At 44.1% G+C, this 22145-nt stretch overlaps 3 protein-coding genes across 7 annotated transcripts in view; all 3 read right to left on the bottom strand.

Moving 5' to 3' along the window:
• itgb5 (integrin, beta 5) overlaps positions 1-11364 on the bottom strand; it is a 33875-nt gene extending 22511 nt beyond the window's left edge. Inside the window, exons 1-9 of the mRNA XM_034574750.1 lie at positions 10784-11364; positions 9249-9334; positions 8858-9065; positions 8472-8721; positions 7567-7735; positions 5587-5748; positions 3267-3362; positions 3096-3185; positions 1002-1136 (exon numbers count right to left, since the gene is read on the bottom strand). Of these exons, the coding sequence (XP_034430641.1) occupies positions 1002-1136; positions 3096-3185; positions 3267-3362; positions 5587-5748; positions 7567-7735; positions 8472-8721; positions 8858-9065; positions 9249-9334; positions 10784-10865 (1278 nt within the window). The 5' untranslated portion in view covers positions 10866-11364. The remainder of the gene's footprint in view (positions 1-1001; positions 1137-3095; positions 3186-3266; positions 3363-5586; positions 5749-7566; positions 7736-8471; positions 8722-8857; positions 9066-9248; positions 9335-10783) is intronic.
• On the bottom strand, positions 11257-21133 carry LOC117755191 (RNA-binding protein 44-like). Of its 4 annotated transcripts, none has more exons than XM_034574758.1 (9): positions 21052-21133; positions 20599-20746; positions 19572-19601; positions 18972-18999; positions 18774-18880; positions 18456-18530; positions 18311-18368; positions 17912-18225; positions 11257-11267 (listed from the first exon to the last, which is right to left on the bottom strand). In XM_034574758.1, the coding sequence occupies exons 1-8, from the start codon at positions 21064-21066 to the stop codon at positions 18126-18128; spliced, it is 561 nt and encodes a 186-aa protein (XP_034430649.1). In that variant the 5' UTR covers positions 21067-21133; the 3' UTR covers positions 11257-11267; positions 17912-18125. The 4 variants fall into 4 exon arrangements, with proteins under 4 accessions (XP_034430649.1, XP_034430651.1, XP_034430650.1 ...); XM_034574760.1 differs by having other exon boundaries at positions 18311-18365; XM_034574759.1 differs by having other exon boundaries at positions 19572-19604; positions 20602-20746.
• Positions 11863-16709, bottom strand: rbm44 (RNA binding motif protein 44). Of its 2 annotated transcripts, none has more exons than XM_034574756.1 (12): positions 16349-16709; positions 16034-16086; positions 15769-15942; positions 15112-15277; positions 14967-15001; positions 14801-14885; positions 14206-14324; positions 14014-14136; positions 13864-13931; positions 13609-13682; positions 13184-13388; positions 11863-12544 (listed from the first exon to the last, which is right to left on the bottom strand). In XM_034574756.1, the coding sequence occupies exons 6-12, from the start codon at positions 14839-14841 to the stop codon at positions 12269-12271; spliced, it is 906 nt and encodes a 301-aa protein (XP_034430647.1). In that variant the 5' UTR covers positions 14842-14885; positions 14967-15001; positions 15112-15277; positions 15769-15942; positions 16034-16086; positions 16349-16709; the 3' UTR covers positions 11863-12268. The 2 variants fall into 2 exon arrangements, with proteins under 2 accessions (XP_034430647.1, XP_034430648.1); XM_034574757.1 differs by having other exon boundaries at positions 14206-14330; positions 14810-14885.
• Positions 21134-22145: the final 1012 nt, after the last annotated feature.

The following is a 22145-nucleotide window of genomic DNA, read 5'->3' as shown; positions in this document are numbered from 1 at the left end:
TTAAAACTAAAAAGATTAAAAAAATCTGTCCTCTGCAGAAACAATTAAGCCGAATATCAGTAATAATCATAGACCGTAAATAAAGATGAACAAAATGTCTCCACTTCCTGCAACTATCCAGAAATGTGAACAACCTAAAATGGCCGAAATCATCTTAAGAAACATTTATTTAATGTGTTCTTTGATTTTTTTTTCCACTGACATGGAGGAGGAATGGCTCACGACCTCATGACCTCACCTGCAGACGGCGACCAGGCTTCACTTTAGTGGAGCTGTTATGTCAATCATCTTTATTTACAGTCACGTACTGGTCATGTGGTGTAAACAGGAAGTAGATCGTCCACTTTTCAGTTGGTTTCTTCGTTACAGAAAATACTTTGAATGAGGAACAGCAATGTTTAAAAAATAAGAGCAGGGATTTCTTCACTAGGATCAACTACAAGAGGTTAAAAGTTCCTTCATCGCCGGTCGACGAGTTCTGAGCAACAAAAACAAACGAGGCCGAAGCGTTTCCAAACTTCTCAGTTTCTAGAAAACTCTGTATGAACAACAGAGATGCATTTTGAATCTAAAATGCAGTCGTGTGGATTCAGCCAGTCACTGTGACTTCTCCTCAGGTGCCAGTGAAGGTGTTTGGTTACAGTGAAAAGCAAAATAAACCTCCCTCCCCCTCCACTTCACTTTGGCCTCATCACAGCAAAACTCTGCCAAAACTCTGGCAGAACAAGCCAGGGACTTTTTATCCTGCGTCTTCAGCCAGTGGACGTCTTGCAGGAAAATCCCACAGCCGACACACACCACTGACTTCAGAAGGTCGTTCGGCAAAATAAAAGTGAAATCCTAAAGCTGCAGATACATTTTTCATGACCTGAAAAAGTAAAAGGATGTAGGTGAAGACGACCGAGCTGCTGGAACACTCAGGTCCAGCAGGATGAATAAAACATGTACTGTATGACGTGAGGGGAGCTGCAGAGGACAAAGTGTGGACGGGGGGGACTCACGGTGTCTCCTATCTTCAAGTCGGCACACTTCCTGAGGCCTGGCAGCGGCGTCCCATCCTGGCAGGTGGCGGTGAAGGAAAGGCCGATGTCCTCAGGGTGGTCCCACACCGACAGCTCCACTTTAGAGCGGATGTTCTGAGGAGACAGAACCAGGGAGGAAGATCAGGGGCACGTTAAAATAAATCCTCACAGGGTTCCTCTACGATAACGCAGACAGGATTTTTTATCAGTGCACATAAACTGGAAACTGCAGCCACGTTAATACGTTGACATTTATATTAAAACCACCTCAGTGTATCTGCTCATGCCTGTAACTCTGGAGTGTAAAAGAGGGAAACATGGGGAATGTGTTGCTCTGGTTAGGCACATTTTTATAGTTAATCTCACCACAACCGCAAGAGCTGTGCATGGACGCAGGTTGGGTGCGTGTGCATGTGAAATTCCGCGGCTGCGTGCAAAGCCAGCTGCATCTGGCTCCACGCAACAGTCGCTCATGCACGTTTGCTGTCAGGGATAAAACAGGATCGTACTTGGTGCACATGGGTGAGTGTGACCTCATTCACTCTCTCTCCCTCACACACACAATTAGACGTTTCTGACCCTGAACACGATCACAGCGAGACGCCGCTTCGTGCCACAGTCAAGACTCGGAGAGAAAGGAGTCGGCTACACAACATAATCTCGTAGTGTTTGGCAAAGCTCATCGAGCTAACAACTCCGGAGCGGTGGATATGATGTGGCAGCTGGAATGTTAATAAAGGCCGTCAAGTCAAAGCACTTCATTCAAGCTCCCCCCCCCACCACCACCACCACCACACGCCGAGTGCAGCAAGTCTGTGTCTGACACAAGTTTCTGTCGCAGAGAAAACGCCGTCACGATGCAGCTCCTCCTGAGCGAGGCGAACTCTGAACGCCCACGCAGGAAAACATTTCATGGAAAGGCTGAGTGGCTGCAGAGCTTGAGAGCGATGAGATGAATATCAGGCTTCAGTTTATGGTTCAGACAGAGAGTGAGGATTTAGAAACACTGCACATATCACTCCTCTTCTGGAAAACCCATATTAGTTGATTTTAAATTGTTTTTTTTTGTTGTTTTTTTTTTGTTGTTTTTTTTTAAATCAGACCAACCAGAGGAAAGAAACAACATATTTCTCATTAAAAACTAAAGCAGACCCGAGTTTTCTCCGAATCTGTCTCTCGTCCCACATTCAATTTAATTTAATTGAAAGTCAAACGTATTTAATTCAGCCTGATTCTGTCTCATGATTCTTTTAATGTCCGTCGTCATTTCATCTTTTATCTTCTGTGTCTTTTGCTGCGTATTTCTCTTGTTTTTCCTTTTCCATCCTCATTAAGCTTTTATGTGCAACATAAATAAATCTGACTTGGTTAAAGAGAATGTGAGTCCATCAGCCCAACGCTCGCCCTTGATGCAGACTCGTGTCTGACTGATCATTTCTAAAACTCAACACGTCTTCCCGCCATTTAAACCTCAACTTTTAATAAGCTGCATTCAAATTCAGGTGGTAAATATGTACTGACCCGACTATAAACCGACTAATCTATTGTATTATAGTGCATTTTCTCCTGTTTATCATTTTCCAACCCCTCAGATTCTTCTTTCTGAGCCACTGTGAAGATCCTCAGTTATAACAGCTGCTTTGTTTTTGGAAAATGTTCTGTAAATATGGTGAAAGATGGCGACATCTTTAAAATGTGTTTAATCACCAGCAAATAAAGTCAGGTCACAACAAATCCTCACGTTCGAGAAGCTGAAACTAAAACATGTGGAGTTTTTTCCAACTCGAAATTATTCACTCGATTTTAATAGATTCACTGACTTCTGCTTTGAGAAATATGAAAAGCATCACTACAGTGTCAGCTGTTAAAACCACTTCAACACTCCGGCCTCGCTGCAGAATGAGAAATCCAGCTTGTGTCGGCTGGAGGCTCATTAACAGACTTTAAAAGAATTTCCCTGACTTTTCCTCCTCCCCCTCTTCTTCTTCTTCTTATCTCTCCTCTCAAATCCCTCTCCGTCGTTCTCTCGGTTCTCTGACAGCACACAAACAGGAAATCCTGCCGCTCACTCACATTGTAGGCTGTGATGATCAGCTGGATGACATTCTTAGAGTCCTGATCCAGGATTTCCACTGTGGTTCCAGGGATGAGTGCAGTAAAGTTCTGTGTAAATAAGAGATAAGTGTTAGCGTCATATAATAAAAAAAGAGCAGGAGGAGTATAACGTCTTCAAATCATAAATACCTTATAAATAACGTAGAGTCGTTTTGTGACTGCGAAGATGAGAAAGATGTTGTTTTCTGCCAGTTTCTCTCCCAGAAGAGCCAGAGAGGGATAATCCTGCAGAGAGAAGATGGCAGGAGGCATCAGATGGGTTTTTCTACACACTTATACTGACACATATATATATACATATATATATATATACACACACACTACACTGCTGTATATACAGTAGTTTCCGGTCAGGAAGCTTGCAAACGGATGTTGACGTTCTTTTCCTTCCCAGATGTGTGTGTTGGGAGTAAAGGTCGAAGAATTTTCTTATTTCTAGAGAAAAGCTTCAGAATCTGAAACTTTGAGACGTGGTTATTTTCATTGGATGCAACAAAGTCTCTGTCTGAGGTTCATCTGTGTTGTTGAAGTCAAATGAGAGTTTCAGTAGCTTTCTGCAGAAGAGTCAATTCACAGCCAACTGGGTCTTTAGAGACCGAAGGAGGAATCGCTTGGCTGGTTAACCACCAATACGAGCTGGTTTCAGTGCTTATGTTTACCAGTATGAAAACTTTCATTTTACAGAAAACGCATTATTTATGTTTATGTTCTTAATTCAAGTTCTATTTGTTTGATTGTATTTGGTCTTTTCTTTGTATTTATGTCCCACATACATAATTTACTTGTTTAATCTGTCTGTTTATTAGAAAGACTATTGTTGATACAATATGCTTCATAATACAGAGGTTAATATTCAATATATAACAATATATTCAAAACAGCAAACATTTAGATAGATAGACTTGTTTAATTGAATTTTAGGAAATATGTCATATTCGAAATAACACACCAGCATTTATATAAAACATGTTGCTTTGGAGAGGAAGAGTTTAAACATAAATGAAATTTAAAGAAAATACAACTAAACATTTAGAACTTGAAGTTTCTACATCAGCAAACATAAAGACCCAATATTAGCCATAAATATTTGAATGCTAACTATTAATCACGAATCAATATTGTTACTGGGAATCTCTAAAGCATCACAAACCATAATATCAGCTCAGCTGCATCAGTGTTTTCTTTACATAACTACAGACGTAATAAGTAGTTTTTCTCTCCACAGTCGACAAAGTGCTGCTCATTGTGGGAACTGTTGGTTTCCTCTGATCTTTCAGGTCTCGACCTCACTATGTAAAGAGAGATAATGTATGTTATGATTTGGTTCTATATAAATTGAATTAAATTAAATAACCTTCCTCCTGATACAGTGATGTTTCTATACCGTCACTCGTGTCAATTCGAAACTGTATTTTTAGGAGGAAAATAAACCAAACGGAAGGAATTTAGTAAATTGCAGCACGGCAGCATCCACATGATTCTGATCTATTTTTCCAAAGCAGCTGTGCTGACACAATGAACTTATTATGACTGAAAGACTTTAGTTGTGTTCCTTTTTTTTCTGACTTTAATTTAAGAAGAAAAAATTCCACCAGCTGCTGATTGGCAGTTTAACTCATATCCAAACGGAATCACGGGTTCAGGTCAGTAGTTTGAGTTCAGTTGAGGATCAAACACATATTTTCATTTCTGCAGCACTGCAGCGAGTCCACGGTGAATTCTGTGGTTTCACCGGCAGCCTCCAGGTGAGACAGCCTGCACTGGCCCTTCCCTCCACCACCACAGGCTGTTGCTCTTAATAAGTGTGTGTTCTCAGGTCGTCTGGTTGAAGTAAGTTGCCGTTTTTACTTCAGCTGCCTTCACTCAAGCTTTTTCTTTGGAATGAGACAGATTTACTGAACATGTCGGACATTAAACGAACTGAAATCTCTAATGCAGATGTGGACACGAGCCAAGTGGAGCCAGAAACCCTTAAAAGGTTAAAAGCATGAAAAACAACCTTGTTCTCTACGAAGGAATCAGACTCATATCTACTCGTCGTTCTTTGAGTAAACTGTGGAAATTCCAACGTCCATTCACAGCTGGACTTTGTAAAGAAAACGCACCTGAGATTTATTGAACAATGCTCTGTGTTATTATTATTACAGCAACATAAAGGTTTCAGGTTTCTTAAGGGTAATAAAGCTGCAGGGTGCATGTGCTGCCTTCAAATCTGGGATAATAGGGGCACATACAGATATTGACCAAGCCGGCGTCCCCCTGATTTTAACAGTTATTTCAACCTTTCAAGGGTCTTGCATTCAACCATCCATCATCTTTACTGCTCTGTTGGTCCAGCATCTTAAAAACAGATCCGACAGAGGAAGGTCAGATCTGCTGTTCAGACACTTTCTAAAGCCTTGAACGCTGTGTTCTGTGAGAGACGAACCCAATCAGCAGCTCTTCTTACCATCTTTGTGGAGGCGCTGTACTCGTTCCTGTCGTTGAGGTGGCACCGCCCATCGTGAGGCTGGACGAGGCCTCCGAGCCTCCCGTCCAGAGCGAGGTGAGGCACGTCGTCTGTGGCGAACACCAGCAGGTGGTACGCCCCCTTCCTCCAACCTATTTCCTCCTGTTAAAGATGTGCAGCAGATTAGAACCCAGGGGTTTGTTGGAGTGTTAAAATGTAACGGTGTGACTCCTCCTCTGGTTTTATTATCACAATTAGAGCAAAGAGCAGGTTGGAGAAGTCATTATTAAAACCACTATGACTGGAAAGACAACACAAACACATTTACAGCAGGTTTAAGGAGCCACTGGTCCAAACAACCACACCACAACAACACTGAGTCACCAAAGCCAGTTCAGCAGGTTGGTTGGTTATCAACGGGAAACAACCGGCAACGGCCGAAGGAGCGTCTGACAGAGTGCTGACGAACGCACAACACAAAAGAAACATGACATGTCAACCAGTGAGCAGAGAAGAGGGCTTTACTCCATTATTCTGTCTGTACAGTATACAACAGAGCTGTGTTCTCACTGGAGAGAAACTGTGTGACCAGGTTTGCATCCAGACCTGACACTGACTATTTCCTGAGTTCAACTCATGGATGAGGCTAAAACAACCAAAAGACAACTGAAGTTGAAATCATGTCCAACGGCATCTTTAAGCTCGAAAACCTTTCAGCTTTCCCAGCAGCCATTTTCAGTAATAACTCACGTACTCTGACCTTTATGTTCTCACACAGCCTCAATAGTTGACTATTTTCTGCTATCTGCTAACAAAGGGTCCCATATCTGTCCTCTTCTAGAATATCCCATTTCATGCTTCAGTAATCTTCACAACATCTGATGTCTGACCACCAGCGAATGAAGCCGGATCAATCACGGCAGGGGACACACCCAGTCTCCTAACCAGAGTGTTTGAAATAGTGCACTTATTCTAGTGTTGTATTGATGCTTCTAGTGTTTCGACAATACATCACAATATAAAAGCAGCCACGCACGCGCACACGCACACACACCATAATCCCACAAAGAAAGCATGTGAGCGGTGACACGTTTCCTGGTCAAGTGTATGTCGGGTGTGGTGACACCTCAGTGATGTTTCAGCAAACATAAGCACATAAATATCAGGCAGTAAGAAACCCACAGGAACAGCTGTTCCGTCTAATTCATATTCAAGCACTTTTACTTCAACTATGACTTGAAGGTTCAGGTGAAAGGGATTTATTGGCAAGAATTAGTTCTTAGTTAACCACAAGTTCTTTCATATTTGGCGACATGCAACGTCACCACTAGATGTCACTAAATTCTACACACTGAACCTTTAAGCCTCTCGTAGATGCTACAACATTTCCTATGGGGCAACGCAGGTTCTCCACATTTCCCCGTTGTTTTGAACGAGTCAGACAATCTCCTGCTGCTGCTTCACATGTGAAAGACAAATGTCCGGACTCAATTGTTCCGAACATTTTCCAGAGTTCATGTCTGGAAACTGATGTTCGGGGCCATCTGATGTCTGACCACCAGCGAATGAAGCCGGATCAATCACGGCAGGGGACACACCCAGTCTCCTAACCAGAGTGTTTGAAATAGTGCAGCCGGAGTAAATTACAAGGCAGCAGCTTCTCGCAGGGAGTCATTCTCTTCCTGTAGAAAACAATTAAACTGGGGAGAGGAGAACAGGGATATGACTGAGCCTGCCAGTGACTCGTCCTCCTGTTTAACCAGCTGCACCAGACGGCACTTCCTGTTTGTCCCCCATGGTGCTTTTAATTAACAGGCAAATAGGCCAGACGCTTGTCACGGGGGCATCTCGGTTATTTCACAGCGGCTTTCCTCTCCATCTAAAACCAAACATGTGCTGTCGCTAAGTGCAGCCAAGTCATGGTTCGATCTCCAAAGGGCACTAAACACAAACTAATGAGGATTAAGGGAAGTTTGTCACCTTACAAACCGCGGCCTGCAGGATGGCGTCAAATCCGCCCTCTGGTGCGTCCCGGTTGCGAGACACCATCTGCTTCTGCACCTCCTCGTTAAAGCGGTCCACTTTGTCCGTCAGTGAGACGATGTGGCGGAAACCGAAGGTGGGGACACAGTTGGGGAAGAGTTTGTATCTGTGTGGGGGGGGGGGGGGAACAGAGAAGCAGAGATCCCTGAGGTGTTTCCTCCGAGAGTCACATCAGGACACAGCAGCAAAAACACTTTGAGTTTCATCTGTGTTTATCGAGGCTGGTTATGTAAATAAAGAAAACGTGGTGAAGCTGATTTGATTTGTGAAAACAAGCAGGATTGTTTTGATGAGAGTTTGATGGGATCCAGTTCAAATCTAGGTTGTTTTCTTCTTTTATGAATAGGATGAGCAGCGGCAGAAGTCAGTGGTTCGGGGTCATCTATCCCTTTAACATTTCCCTGCTGTGCTTGACTGTGTGCGACTGATAAACACACACACACACATGCTTGCACACAACCAAGGCCATAACCTAGATGGGAAGTGATGCGTGATGGCGGGCAGCGAGTTAGAGCGGTGCAGTGTCACCTCCGGGGCAATAATCGTGTGCCACAGCTTGTTACCCGCCATCTATTCTGCTCCTTTTCAGTTTGACCTCATCAACAGACGTGACCGGCCAGCGAGGAGAGGGGCCATTTTGAAAAAACTGTCTATTATCAAGCTGCAGGATGCGAACGATACGTGAAGCATGAAGGTACAAAACACAATGTGTGGTGTTAGAGGGAGATTTCCCCTTCGTCTACTGCAGCACATTCTAGTCAAGTAAATACAGATCTAGCTAACTTACAACTGAACGTAAATAACAATGATATCCAGCAGTAAAACCTGAGTCCACTACCCACCCGCTACATGGATTCTCTTGATACTTGGGCGCCGTGTAGGAAAACGGGGACATGTTTTTATCCACGAAGGAGCCGAAGCCCAGCCTGAAGTTGCTGGTGAGCTTCCCCATCTCCTGGGCCAGCTTGGTGCCCAGGTTCCGGATGGTGTCCAGGTCGTCCTTCATGGACAGAGAGAGGTCCATCAGGTAGTAGAGGTCCACCGGGTAGTCCTCCACCTGCCGCACCTGCAGGCCAAACCACGTCTGGTCTCCTGGATTTGCAGGTGGAGAGAATCTCTCAGATGCTTTACTCGTTAAAACGTGAATTATTCATAAGAAAACTTTTTTTAACTTCCCTCGTCCTCGTTCAGGGTTTTTTCTCGCACTTTAAATGTTTATGATTCTTACCCGGCCTCAGACTGAGGGAGATTTTCTGAGGCATAATCTGAACCACATCGTCCTGGCTGGACCCGGAGCCTTTCGAACTCAGGGGTCTGTTCTGCAGGATTGAGAAGCTGCTGGTGGGGAACTCGATGGACCGAGCCTCGCAGCCCCTCTTCTCCAAGTTCTGACGGAAATCGCACCGTGACGTCAGAGTTCGCCCCTTCCCAAAATCCTGAAGGACGGATACCGAATCAAAGAAAGAGTTTTAGATATAATAAACACACGTGAGCTACTGTTCCACCTCTGTGAAAACTGCTGGAACTCCCAACACACAGAGAGAGCTGAACACACACTCGTGCATACACACCTACTCTCCAGAATAAATCCAGAAAACAATGCAGAGGGTGAGTCGTACCTCTTGTGCGCACCAGGCGCAACTGGGATGAATCAGGAGACATTCTTCACAGGACGTAGCACTGCCACTCATACACATGTTGAGACCTGAGAAACAGGTGAAGATGGTGGAGAGAGGGATGAAAAATGAGGAGTGTGGGTGAGGAAGGACTTAAAAGCTGAATACAACAGAAAACCCTGTTCACAGTCATGTAATCTGATCCAGAACAGTCATAATTGTAGCGTTTCTTGGTTTGAGCTATAGTTTGTTGGCTTGTATTGGAAAGTCCATCATTACCTCCACCGAGGAGTCTCCAGTGCACTTTGTCTGTCAGCAGGATGACTCAAAACCTACTGAACCAATTATCTTTAAACTTGGAAGGATGGGACGTGGGCAAACAAAGGAGCCTTCAAACATTAGTGAGAATCCAGGAAATGTTTGTCACTTTCTTTAAAGTGCAAAACAGGCTGTTTGTACTTATTTTTCTTTTTGGACTGTTTGCCGGTTTATTTGTCAGCAGGATCACCATTTCAATTCTAAACTTAAAATAACAAGTTTTAGTTTGGTGCAGATTTGCAGGATTTTAAACTATGTTTTAAGATAAATAAAGTATTTAAGTCATCAGAGTATATTCTTATACTATAAGAATAATTGATGTAGGAATGTTCAGCCTCGGTGGACATATGAGCTCTGAGTGATATTCTAGTGTTGTATTGATGCTTCTAGTGTTTCGACAATACATCACAATATAAAAGCAGCCACACACACACAAACACACGCACACGCACACACCCACACCATAATCCCACAAAGAAAGCATGTGAGCGGTGACACGTTTCCTGGTCAAGTGTATGTCGGGTGTGGTGACACCTCAGTGATGTTTCAGCAAACATAAGCACATAAATATCAGCCAGTAAGAAACCCACAGGAACAGCTGTTCCGTCGTGCTTCTAAACAAATCATTTTGTGCATTTGATCTGTTCATATTCAAGCACTTTTACTTCAACTATGACTTGAAGGTTCAGGTGAAAGGGATTTATTGGCAAGAATTAGTTCTTAGTTAACCACAAGTTCTTTCATGTTTGGCGACATGCAACGTCACCACTAGATGTCACTAAATTCTACACACTGAACCTTTAAGCCTCTCGTAGATGCTACAACATTTCCTATGGGGCAACGCAGGTTCTCCACATTGTCCTGTTGTTCTGAACGAGTCAGACAATCTCCTGCTGCTGCTTCACATGTGAAAGACAAATGTCCGGACTCAATTGTTCCGGACATTTTTCCAGAGTTCATGTCTGGAAACTGATGTTCGGGGCCTGTTCCTTCGATGCAAATTCACAGAACCTCAGTGACACGTGTAAGCGTCGACACAGCAAACATCAACAACCGCACACGGAGGCTCCTGTCGCCTCCATGTGGGCCCGGGTCAGCTGCTGCTGTCCCGGGTCAGCTGCTGGGGTCCGAGCTGCACACCCTGGTGCACAGCTGGGTTCTGTATGAAGGTGGACACAGGCGGAGGAGGACACATTCACGGAGGACACCGTCCTTCTTACCTCGGACCGGGTGCGTAAAGGTCTGCAGGAGCGCGCAGCACAGAGCCGCGCGCCACATCCACGTCCCCGGGCTCCAGCGCATGGTGCCACTCGTCGTGTTGGTGAAACGTCTGATCTCGATCTCTGCCCGACACGAGCTTTAATTACTTTCCCATCAGACCCCTCGCTGGACTCGATGATGCGTGGAAACCACGACAGTGACGCGCGCGTGTCTCCTCCGGCAGCTCCACGGATCTGCGCTCATAACGAAGGGTGAACACCGGAGGGATCATCCGTTTGTCGGTTGTGTGTTGTCGGGGAAAATCCTCCGGCAGGCTTCCACGTCTCCACTACTTCCCCCGGAGACTGTGACAGCAGCTCCGCAGCTTCTCCTCCGACATGTCGGTCCAAACACGGAGGAGCCCTGAGCTCCAGACGAGGCCTCGACACAAACACACCAACTCCTGCAGCGACTTTCTGCTCGTTGGACCAGTTCGATTCCCAGCTGCAATCTCCGCCCATCCACAGGCACAGATTACATTAACTCCTTCGCTGCCCGGAGGACTGTGAGCTCCATGTTGGAGTCGACACCCTGCTGAGGTACGGTGGCCGAGAGAGACCAACGCAAATCAAGAAAACACGTGCAAATAGAATACATTTGCAAATTAAGAAAACACGTGCACATATAATAAACGTGCCAATTCAGAAAAATCATGCAAATAGAGAAAATTCTGTGCAAATCAAGAAAACACGTGCAAAAATAAGAAAACATGCAAATAGAAAAAAATGTATCAATAGAAAATATCTATGAATGCATTTCTGTTTGTGCTATTTTACAAAATATTTAAAAACCTTTCAGTAGGTACCCATACTCGTAAGAGTCAGTTAAGGCTGTGCAGCCTCTTCTACCTCAAGAGGGAGCTGTTTTCATCTGGGTTTACTTAAACACCATTAGTGGTTGACATGGTAAAAAGTCTCACATAGCTGGACCCGTCTTAACCGAGCTGTGTCCTAGTCAACAAAAGCCCTCAAAGGAAACATCTCAGTTGTTCCCTTTTAAAATCAAACAAAGACAGATGAAGCACAACAAAAAGACAATATTTCAATGTGCATCCTTTATATTAATGGAACGTAAAACACTAACAAAGCTGCTGCTGTACGGTGAGCAACCTTATGAGCCACTTTACAGATCTCTACAAACACATTCCTTTAAAAAAACAGATGTAGGCACTGTGTGAAAACCTCAAACTTGAACTTGTAGCTACAACGAACTCAGCACTGAAGAACAACCAAAAACAATCTGATGCTACCTGAACACAGACGCTATATTAAACTAACATTTGAGAACTACTTTCTAAGGCAAACAACTTTTTCAGCCGACATACGATTGATTTTAGATTCATCACTTGAGTTGTAAAGAAAAAACCTGAGAGGGGTTGTGATGCTTTTTTTAAACAAAGAAAAAACAAAATCTCAAGCCTCCATCCTGCTCCTGCTTCCTCGTGTCTACGGGACATTCTCTGGCCTGGTCAGAAGCTCGGAGGTCATCTCCCTGATTCTCCCGAGCGGCAGGCCACAGAGGGCCCCCCGGTGCTTGGCCGTCAGTTCCACCAGAGCATTGACAATCCTCTGCCTCCCGACAGCCGGGTGGTGCAGAGTCAGCGCTGCCATCAGGGTATCGAAGCTGCCCATGGTGCCGTAGTGTTGGGGCACAAACGTCGCCTTTGCTGTGGGCACGATGCAGACCACCGTCCTGCTCTTGGTGCTGGAGCCCAGAGGCAGCTGAGATATTCATTAGAGAGGACAGAGATTATTCATTATTATATTATACTGCGCCTTTATTTTTGATTAGGACAGAGAGCTAGCTGTGAAAGGGGGGAAGAGAGAGTGGGGGAAGACATGCAGCAAAGGGCCACAGGTCGGAATCGAACCTGGGCCGCTGCGGAGGCGTGTAGCCTAATGTACTTCAATTAACTCCAAAGCTTAGGAATATATACGAAGCCGTTTCAATGTCCAGGGTTTTTGTGTAAGATGAATATACTAATCTCTCAGATCCTTATATTTAATTTAAGGATCAAAACGAAAGATTGTTTTCAGTAATGATCAATCAGAAAATTATTTTCTTAATATATCAATTAACTTTTGTGACTAAACTCTTGCTGTTTTATATGGTGTTTTTGTTTTGGTCTTTGTTTTAATCTTGTCGCCTAATTGGCTCTAATCTAATCGATTTTCTGGATAGATTTTGTAGCCTTAAATAATCGTTAATATGAATAAGACCTACTTTAATGTATTTAAGACCTAGCACATAATATATTAACATATTTAAGACTATGTTATATCATTTTATACTTTTTAATATCCTGGGGAAACCCTGTTCACGAGGCCTACATCCCCTCCACTATGCCCAGCACCTCTCACCTTCCTCTCAGTGCTACTGGGGTCAGTCTGGGCTTCCTGTGAGGACTCCCCGATGCTGCCTGAGGCCTGGCTCAGACTCTGGCTCCCACCGACGGCTCTGTTGATGTGCTCCACATGTAAAGTACGGCCCTTCACGCTGAAGCCATTCAGCTCCCTCGCCGCAGCCTCGGCAGACTGGAGGCCAGTTACCGTCACTATGGCAACTCTGGAGAACGCAGCCAGCGAGAGGGTCAGTTCTTCCACTTTAATGAGTCCACACTGAAAGTAAATCGCTTTTCTAACTGAAACTGATGAATTAGGATTTTTGATACAGTCAAAACTGAAGAGCATGTGAAGATCACCATGAATCTGATTGGTAAATAACGTTGTGAGAGTAAAGTCACAAATAATTAAGTGTAAACAGTCGATGTTCTCGTGCAGCTCACCTCAGATCTTTCTTTAAAACAGGGAAGATGACTTCAGAGGGATGGTACTTCTCAAACCACGTCTTCACTTCACTCTGATGAAGATAAGATTTAGTTAAAGCCTGTGATGCCCCCTGGTGGCTGCAATGGTACCATACAATGCATCACAGTGGATGGAAATGAACAAAGTTTAGATTTGATAACAATCGTGGTATTTGTCCTGTAGTTGGAGATGGTACTTTTTGTGTAGTATGCAGCAGAGCAGTGTGAAGTCACCTCTGTCACGTTTGTGGGAAGGTTAGTGACGCAGAGCACTGAGCTCTCAGCCTCCTCACAGGGAGATTCTGTGGTTACAACAAACATTAAGGTTAAAAATCCTCCACACTTACAGCTGTAGAGCTTTAGCTACATTCCCCAACCACTCACCATCAGTTGGACCTTCTGAGATCGTGGTGGTGTCCTGTCCCCTGTCAGCAGCTCCTGCAGGCTGCAGGTCTTCTTCAGCATCGAACCATGACTCGCTCATGTTGAGCTCTTTGCATGCAGCTCCTGCCCAACAAAGAATTTATTGGCTTATGGCTCTTTATTTAAAAACGTGTGAGAGATGCTTTTGCTTACTGGTCTGCTTTTCTTCTGGCTTGTTGGCATCATGGTTAGCATCTCCTCCCTGAGGGACACAAGTGACAGCTCTCCTTGTTTTGCTGTTCTCCTCCTTCAGCTGTTTGTCCCGAGTCTGACGATCCTGTGAAAAAGATCAACTAAATGAAATAAAGCCAGCGTTTTGCATTACTATCTGTTTAACCCCCAACAAAGCTGTGCAAACTGACGACTAAACACCAAATAGAGACCAGTTAGGACCAATGAGACAACAACAAGCTGCTCACAGATTTTTTTATTAGTAGCACTTATCTTTAACGTCTCATTGTGCGTTCATGTGATGAAGGAATAATCGGAAAAATGAATTCCCAACTGGGAAAATTCACGTGAACGCTGTCTCAAGTTGGAACAACTTTCTTTGATCTTCATCGTTATACAAATATTGGAAAGAGGCGTCGGGGTTTAAATGCTTTAAACACATAAATACACACAGGTCGTTTTACAGAGTCCATGTTTTTTCCCACATTCCAACTTCAAAGCACAAGAAAACACTGAAGTCAGAACGACTTCACAAATTGGGACTTTCCAGGAGCATGTGAACAAAAGTCTGTTAACATACCTGGAAGCCAACGCTGCTTTGATCACCAGGACATCCATTTTCTTCAGCTAATGTTTTATACCCCTGTGGCTCCAGGGCGTTCCTTAAAGTCAGATGAGACAACATTACAGCTGCCTGACTGTTGAATTACATCAGTCACACACTCATTTATGTTCTTACATACCGAGAGGGACGATCTTCCAGCACATCACCAATAATCTTAACAGAGACATTAGATCATTGTTGTTACATCTGTGGTTAAAAAAACACCAAACCACCAACAGTTTAAATCATTCTGACATCAGTGGGCTAATGAGGCTGAGTCTCACATGTGCAGGGACGTAACCTGCTCCAGTAATACTCTTCTCTGAGTCAACACACAGAGGTTTAAGTTGCTCCAGAGGAACTCCCTCCAGGATCTGGTCCCTCATGTGGTTATAGTCACACTCCAGTTTTTGCAGGACACCTGAAATGTTTGCAGGAGGCTCCTTTGGCCTAAAGAGAACGGAGAATGATGAAAGGTTTGAACTGCAGGTTTCCTTCCTTTTTAATTGAGCTGCATTATAAACATTAACAGTTTGACGAGCATGTGAACTTGCAAATGTGAAATAGCAAACCATTATACTTTGACTAAAGCCATACAGATACGGTTCGTTTTAAAACTGAAAGCATTTTAGTCCGTTTTACACATTTGCTCCGAACAGCATGGAAAGGTTTCTCTCGTTTTCTCTCATTTTGTGGGTCCGGATCTAAAAGGCAGTGACACAATGAATTCTCAAGTTCTCTGCAGATGTGGCAACTGCTGCTTGTTGGTCACATCAACTTAAGATGTTAGGAGCAGCAACTTTAACATTTCTGCCCGTCCATACTACAACACAGCCCTGGAGTCGTGTGGACTGCGGGCGTAACCATAGCAACAGTGACATGTTTTAAAACTAAAACACAGTTGTGCGGATGAAGTCTTTAAAATCAGGTTATGAACTGACCGGTATCGGTCCTTATCTCTGTGCGTTGTAATGAGCTGGTCTCCCTCAGCAGAGGTACAGCAGAGTCTCCAGCAGTGTTGCCTGCACATGAGGTGCTGCACAGCCAGGAGGCGCAGCTCTGCCTGCTGAGCACGCTCAATACAGTCACATCCCTTTCTCAATTTATAACCCAATCTGCAAAAAGAACAATAATATAATGAAAGATATTAGTTTTAATACTGCGGAAGAAAACATATTCCAGAGACTGTGTGTTTTGGTACTTTACCTTTTAATTTTCTCCTTTTGTTCCTTCTGAGCCGCATTAAGTTTGATAAACTCCTGAAACCATAAACAGAAGCTGATGTAAGGTTTTCTCTGGTCTTATTCACAGGAGGTGGGTATAAACCAGTCATTGTTTCATGCATCACGGTTTTTAAAATGTTTGCTACAGGAAACATCCTCCGACACAACCTACACCCTGGAAACAGTGGTCTTAGCTCCGTCATAGTGTTTTCTCCTGAATGATATCAGGTTCATCCTGACAGCACTGTGGAGAACGTATTTCTGTATATATTATTATTGTCTTTATTAACGTTTCAACCTTACCCCAGCCAGATAGTCCAGATCTGCCATGTGGACCTCGGTGATGACGTGCTTGTCGGCAGTTTGTGGATCCTCCGATTGGGTGAAAGTTGACACGCGTGGTACAGACTCTGTGCCGACCATGACATCACAGGTGGGAGCGCGATGCTGAGGTGGGGTGCAAGTTTCTGAGGTGTCCTCCTCGGCTGGAGACGTCGCAGTCTCACCGGTGTCTGACAGTGCTTCACTATTAGTGGCGCCCGGTCCTGAGTGATGTGCTTGTGGTCCTCCGGGAGCCACTAAGCCAAGGATGCTCATATCGTCCCCCATGATGCTGTGGAAGTAGTCATTCTGATCGTCTCCACTGAACGTGTTCTCCTGCCACTCGTCTTCGGTGCTGTTTTCCTCGGCTGGGTCCAGAGAACAGCTGACCTGTTCCGACACGACTGATTGGATGCTCCTGTCACTGTCTTCTCCAGCATCAACATCCACACAGTCACAGCTGCAGTGCTCAGAGGGAGACTCGTTTGGATTTGTCCTGTCACATGAAACAACTTTGCTCATATCAATACGACTTTAAATTAAACAATGAGATGAAACCATCAGAAATATAGATTTACATAAGAAAGCTCATCCTTGATACAGCGGATAGCCAAGTTAACTTGTTTTACAACCTTTATTAACTAAGAATTACTTTACTACAAAATGGACGTGAGAACTGTGGCATCAAGTTAAAAGATTAAATATGTTTTATAGAAAGGTAGTTTGCCCTAGTTTATATATGCATTCGTTTGAGACTGAAGTTCCCAGAATTGTCTACCTAAACAAAATTCAGTGTTACCCACAGCACCTGCACACAGTTCACTCTTGTGCGCAACAGAGTCAAAGGTCAGATACACAGACTAGATACTCACTGCAATTCACTGACTTCAGCACAGTTAGCAGCGACGTTAGCATTCTGGTCCTGCATCACTGAAATGTGGCTCTTGGGCTCAGGATTTCCTCTCTGACCACTTGGCTCCAGCTCCATGTGCAGAGGGAAGCTCACCAGTATGGCTGGATCCCTGCACACAGTGCCACTGCTTGCCCTCTGCCATGATGGTCAGAAAACACGTCATTATTCATCAAAAGCATAGAAAAAGTTAAAAGACTAAACCGGTGTTTAGACATCCGGATAGAAAACGTCATACCCTCTCTTTGTGTCGGCCTGGTACCTGTGTGATAGGGCTGTTACAGGCTGTATGCACAAGCTGTTTGCTGTGGCTGAGCACCTCATTTGGCTCTCGGGTGAACTTCTCCCTCACATCATTCGGACGCATCTGTGTTTCGGGCAGTTCTTGCAGGAGGTGAAAACAAAACAGGACAAAATGTTTAATGCAGCAGCTGTCAACCAAACATCTGAGCTCATTAAATCAGGGAGCAGTTTAAAAAGTTCCAGACTAAAATGTTTTTCACGGATTTCTAGGTGTCGTGTTATTGAAAACAGGAAAGTCAATGTCAAGATGATCTATCTTCTGGACTGGAGTTGTAGGCAAAAGAAACACTTTTGGACTCGGGTCATTTTCTCTGCACCGGTAATAACGTCATGTGCTTCCCTCTTTCCTCTCATCTCGCCGCCATTTTCTTCCTGTCAACGCCACGAGTGCAATGCATGATGGTATATATTGCTCGCTTAGTGACCATCGGTTGTACACAACTTTTTACGATGCACTTTTGGAGACAGTCTATGGTCCAAGGCTTGAATTGTAATGTTCTCTGTTTGACAAGCTCATGTAGCTGTACCTGTTCATCCATCACTACCAGTGACAGACTTGTGTTTCATATTTGTCATCACTGTGCGTGTGTGAGATTTGCATTTTACCACATCTGCACTTCTTTGCTCCTGGTGTTTTGGATCTAAGGAATAAAACATGTTCCACAGTAAATCCCAGTAAAGTGATGAATCCTTAACTTGGGTGTTATCAATTCACTGCAAACATACATCTGTTGGTTGCATGTGATGGTCGGCTGGACAGGAGCGATCCTTTCCCTGTTATCTACTTTAGTTACAAAACAAAACTGTCACTGATTATATGCATGTGTCGATGAGGTACTAGAACGTGAATGAAGGATGTCAACAGACTTACACTTCACATAAACATGATATGTAGACAGTTCCAACGCAGAGTGTCTCTGCAGAAACTGGTGAAACCCTCCTTCATCTACAAGAGAGAGAGAAATTAACTTACACTTTCAAACATTTCATTGTTCATCTTTTAGACTTTTTACTGTCCTGTCCAGTTTTTATCTGTTTGCTGTTCTAACCTCATATTTTCTGCTTCTTCTATTTAGTCTTTCATCTGCTTGTGATCAATTTTCAATCTGTTCATTTCCATCCACATGTTGTCCCAAAATAAAATGACAAACATTAAACTGATGATTGAGTCGTCCTTTCTGAAACACACCCAGTATGATCTTTCTGTCCTCCGGAGTCAGACCGAAATACCAGCCCTGCAGCTTCTGGTCAGTGAGCGACAGGTAGCGATGAGCCTCCACCAAGTCGAACACAGACCTGCAGCACGATGAGGAGAAGCTCGTGGTCACCTGACCGGTGGAATGAGTTTAAACATGCTCACTTACAGTGGTGGAAGTGGTTGTGTTACCTTTGCAGCAGGAACTTCCTGTACGTTTCTGTTGATGGAGACAGAGATGGATGAAGCGTCAACAACAGGAACTTGATCATGGGGACATTTCACAACTGGGTCCTTTCAGAGACTCGACCACTGTACGGATTCAAACCTCCGAACCCCACTGTACGGATTCAAACCTCCAAACCCACTGTACGGATTCAAACCTCCGAACCCCACTGTACGGATTCAAACCTCCAAACCCACTGTACGGATTCAAACCTCCGAACCCACTGTACGAATTCAAACCTCCAAACCCACTGTACGGATTCAAACCTCCGAACCCACTGTACGGATTCAAACCTCCGAACCCACTGTACGAATTCAAACCTCCGAACCCACTGTACGAATTCAAACCTCCGAACCCACTGTACGGATTCAAACCTCCAAACCCACTGTACGGATTCAAACCTCCGAACCCACTGTACGGATTCAAACCTCCGAACCCACTGAATGGATTCAAACCTCCGAACCCACTGTACGGATTCAAACCTCCGAACCCATTGTACGGATTCAAACCTGCAGAAACCCATGTCACAGTTTTATTTTCAAGTGTTTTTCTCCTCGGGGACTTACTGGGACACGGTTTTCTGCACTGGGACTTACTGGAACACTGTTTTCTGTTGGGGGACTTACTGGGACAAGGTTTTCTCTTGGTGGACTTACTGGGACAAGGTTTTCTCTTGGGGGACTTACTGGGACAACTGTTTTTCTATTGGGGGACTTACTGGGACACTGTTTTTGTGTTCGGGAACTTACTGGGACACTGTTTTTCTGTTGGGGGACTTACTGGGACAGTGTTTTTCTGTCAGGGACTTACTGGGACACGGTTTTCTGTTCAGGGACTTACTGGGACACGGTTTTCTGCAATGGGACTTACTGGGACACTGTTTTCTGTCGGGGACTTACTGGGAAACTGTTTTTCTGTTCGGGACTTACTGGGACACGGTTTTCTGTTCAGGGACTTACTGGGACACGGTTTTCTATTGGGGGACTTACTGGGACAGTGTTTTTCTGCCGGGGACTTACTGGGACACGGTTTTCTGTTCAGGGACTTACTGGGACACGGTTTTCTGCAATGGGACTTACTGGGACACTGTTTTCTGTCGGGGACTTACTGGGAAACTGTTTTTCTGTTCGGGACTTACTGGGACACGGTTTTCTGTTCGGGGACTTACTGGGACACGGTTTTCTGTTCAGGGACTTACTGGGACACTGTTTTTGTGTTCGGGGACTTACTGGGACACTGTTTTCTGTTGGGGGACTTACTGGGACACTGTTTTCTGTTGGGGGACTTACTGGGACACGGTTTTCTATTCGGGGACTTACTGGGAAACTGTTTTTCTGTCGGGGACTTACTGGGACACTGTTTTCTGTCGAGGACTTACTCGGACACTGTTTTTCTGTTGGGGGACTTACTGGGACACGGTTTTCTATTGGGGGACTTACTGGGACATGGTTTTCTGCAATGGGACTTACTGGGAAACTGTTTTTCTGTTCGGGGACTTATTGGGACACTGTATTTCTGTTGGGGGACTTACTGGGACACTGTTTTTCTATTGGGGGACTTACTGGGACACTGTATTTCTGTTGGGGGACTTACTGGGACACGGCTTCTGGATCACCGCGTCGTAGAGGACCGGGATCGGCCGGGGGTGCACCGCCACGCCCGCGTACCGATTAGCCGCGTAGCTCTGCCCGGGCAGCAGCAGCTCGCAGGGGAAGGTCACCGGGAAACACGGCCACACCGTCTGGAAGCAAACACACACATATTCAACAAACACACACATATTCAACAAACACACACATATTCAACAAACACACACATATTCAACAATCACACAAATATTCAACAAACACACACACGAGTCGAGTCCACCTCCATGAATCCACCGGGTCACACGGTGTGAAAACTCCATCACGACCGGAACATGCTAGTTAGCTTAGCTCGCTAACCTAGCTCGCTAAGCTAACTCCGGCTAAGCACCAACAACGAGACTACAACAACTTTTAACTTTAAATTCTCCGGTGAAACTCCGCGTTAACCGCGTGTTACCTGGTGTGTCGCCATTTGCAGCTTCTTCACATGAACGGATCCGTGTTCAGTCAGACTGCGGGTTCCAGTTCCAGGCTCTGCTCGTTAGCTTCTCCACCGGGCGAGCAGGTGCAGTTTAAAGGTTCAATCCGCACAAATCACACAGTACATCCTCATCCCTGTTTGGGAATTATTATACAAAACATCTGTTCGTTTGTTTTTTACTTGTTTGTGTGATTTCTCTTTTTTTAATTTGCATGTTTTAAATAATTCAATGAATAAAAATAATGAATGAATGTCTAATGGAGTTCAGACTGTTGATGTTTCACTTCAATCTGTCCAAGAGGTTTTTACCTTGTAATGATAAAGTATTATTATTATTATCATTATTATTATTATTATTATTATTATTATTAGTCATTATGCATTTGAATCAACTTTAATAATCACATCATAGAGATATTACAATTCAATGAAAAAACAGAACAAGTACCTGATTAATCTTAAAAATAAAATACATCATAAATTAGCAAATTGAAATATAGCGCTTAACTCTACAAAAAATGAAATAAAAAGTGTAAATTGTTGATTGTTTCACATCATAACAGTTTTACCTGGACTCGATTCTCCACGATTGGCTGAGCGGCCTCACGTGAGATGATTTACAGCTCATTCATTGGTCCGTGAGTTTCCCGGGCTGTACTGTAAAGTTTTCAACAAGTGTAGCTTGTTTGCTGTTTCACATTTTTAATCTTTGCAAATATTTTTATTATGCTCTCAGCACACAGTGCATACAGCATCACTACATCTCTACAATCACTCCCACTAAATATTATTATTATTATCACTAAAATCCACTTTATGTCAATTTGTTTTTCATTTCCTTTGCCTTACTACCCTCTTCATTGAGTGGGGGGTTTCCTGTATACGCACATCCTCACCCTCTTTCAATCATGATGAGTGCGAAATAGACTTTGAATTCTTCCGACTGCCCCTTAACTTCCTCTGTACCTTAATAATATTCCTCTCTTTACTGACAACCTTAAAAACTATTTATCACAAACATCAGACCTGGAAATGGGAACAAAGAAGAGAGACATACATTGAAATGTAAT

The sequence above is a fragment of the Hippoglossus hippoglossus genome, chromosome 21 (assembly GCF_009819705.1).
Source record: "Hippoglossus hippoglossus isolate fHipHip1 chromosome 21, fHipHip1.pri, whole genome shotgun sequence".
NCBI classification, from domain to species: Eukaryota; Metazoa; Chordata; class Actinopteri; order Pleuronectiformes; family Pleuronectidae; genus Hippoglossus; species Hippoglossus hippoglossus.
The sequence above is the reverse complement of the archived record's forward strand: the minus strand, read 5'-3'. Positions and strand labels throughout refer to the sequence as shown.

What these genes read in the sequence shown, in the direction of transcription:
- rbm44 (XM_034574756.1), bottom strand. Translation starts at nt 14,841, where the DNA reads ATGGATGTCCTGGTGATCAAAGCAGCGTTGGCTTCCAGGTA. An exon ending in GCAGCGTTGGCTTCCAGGTA is followed by an intron (nt 14,325 to 14,800) that starts TGTTAACAGACT and finishes TTCACAGGATCG; the next exon opens with TCAGACTCGGGACAAACAGC. An exon ending in TTCCCACAAACGTGACAGAG is followed by an intron (nt 13,683 to 13,863) that starts GTGACTTCACAC and finishes TATCTTCATCAG; the next exon opens with AGTGAAGTGAAGACGTGGTT.
- LOC117755191 (XM_034574758.1), bottom strand. An exon ending in GATCCAGAAGCCGTGTCCCA is followed by an intron (nt 19,602 to 20,598) that starts GTAAGTCCCCCA and finishes AACAGTGTTCCA; the next exon opens with GTAAGTCCCAGTGCAGAAAA. An exon ending in GTGCAGAAAACCGTGTCCCA is followed by an intron (nt 19,000 to 19,571) that starts GTAAGTCCCCGA and finishes CTCCATCAACAG; the next exon opens with AAACGTACAGGAAGTTCCTG.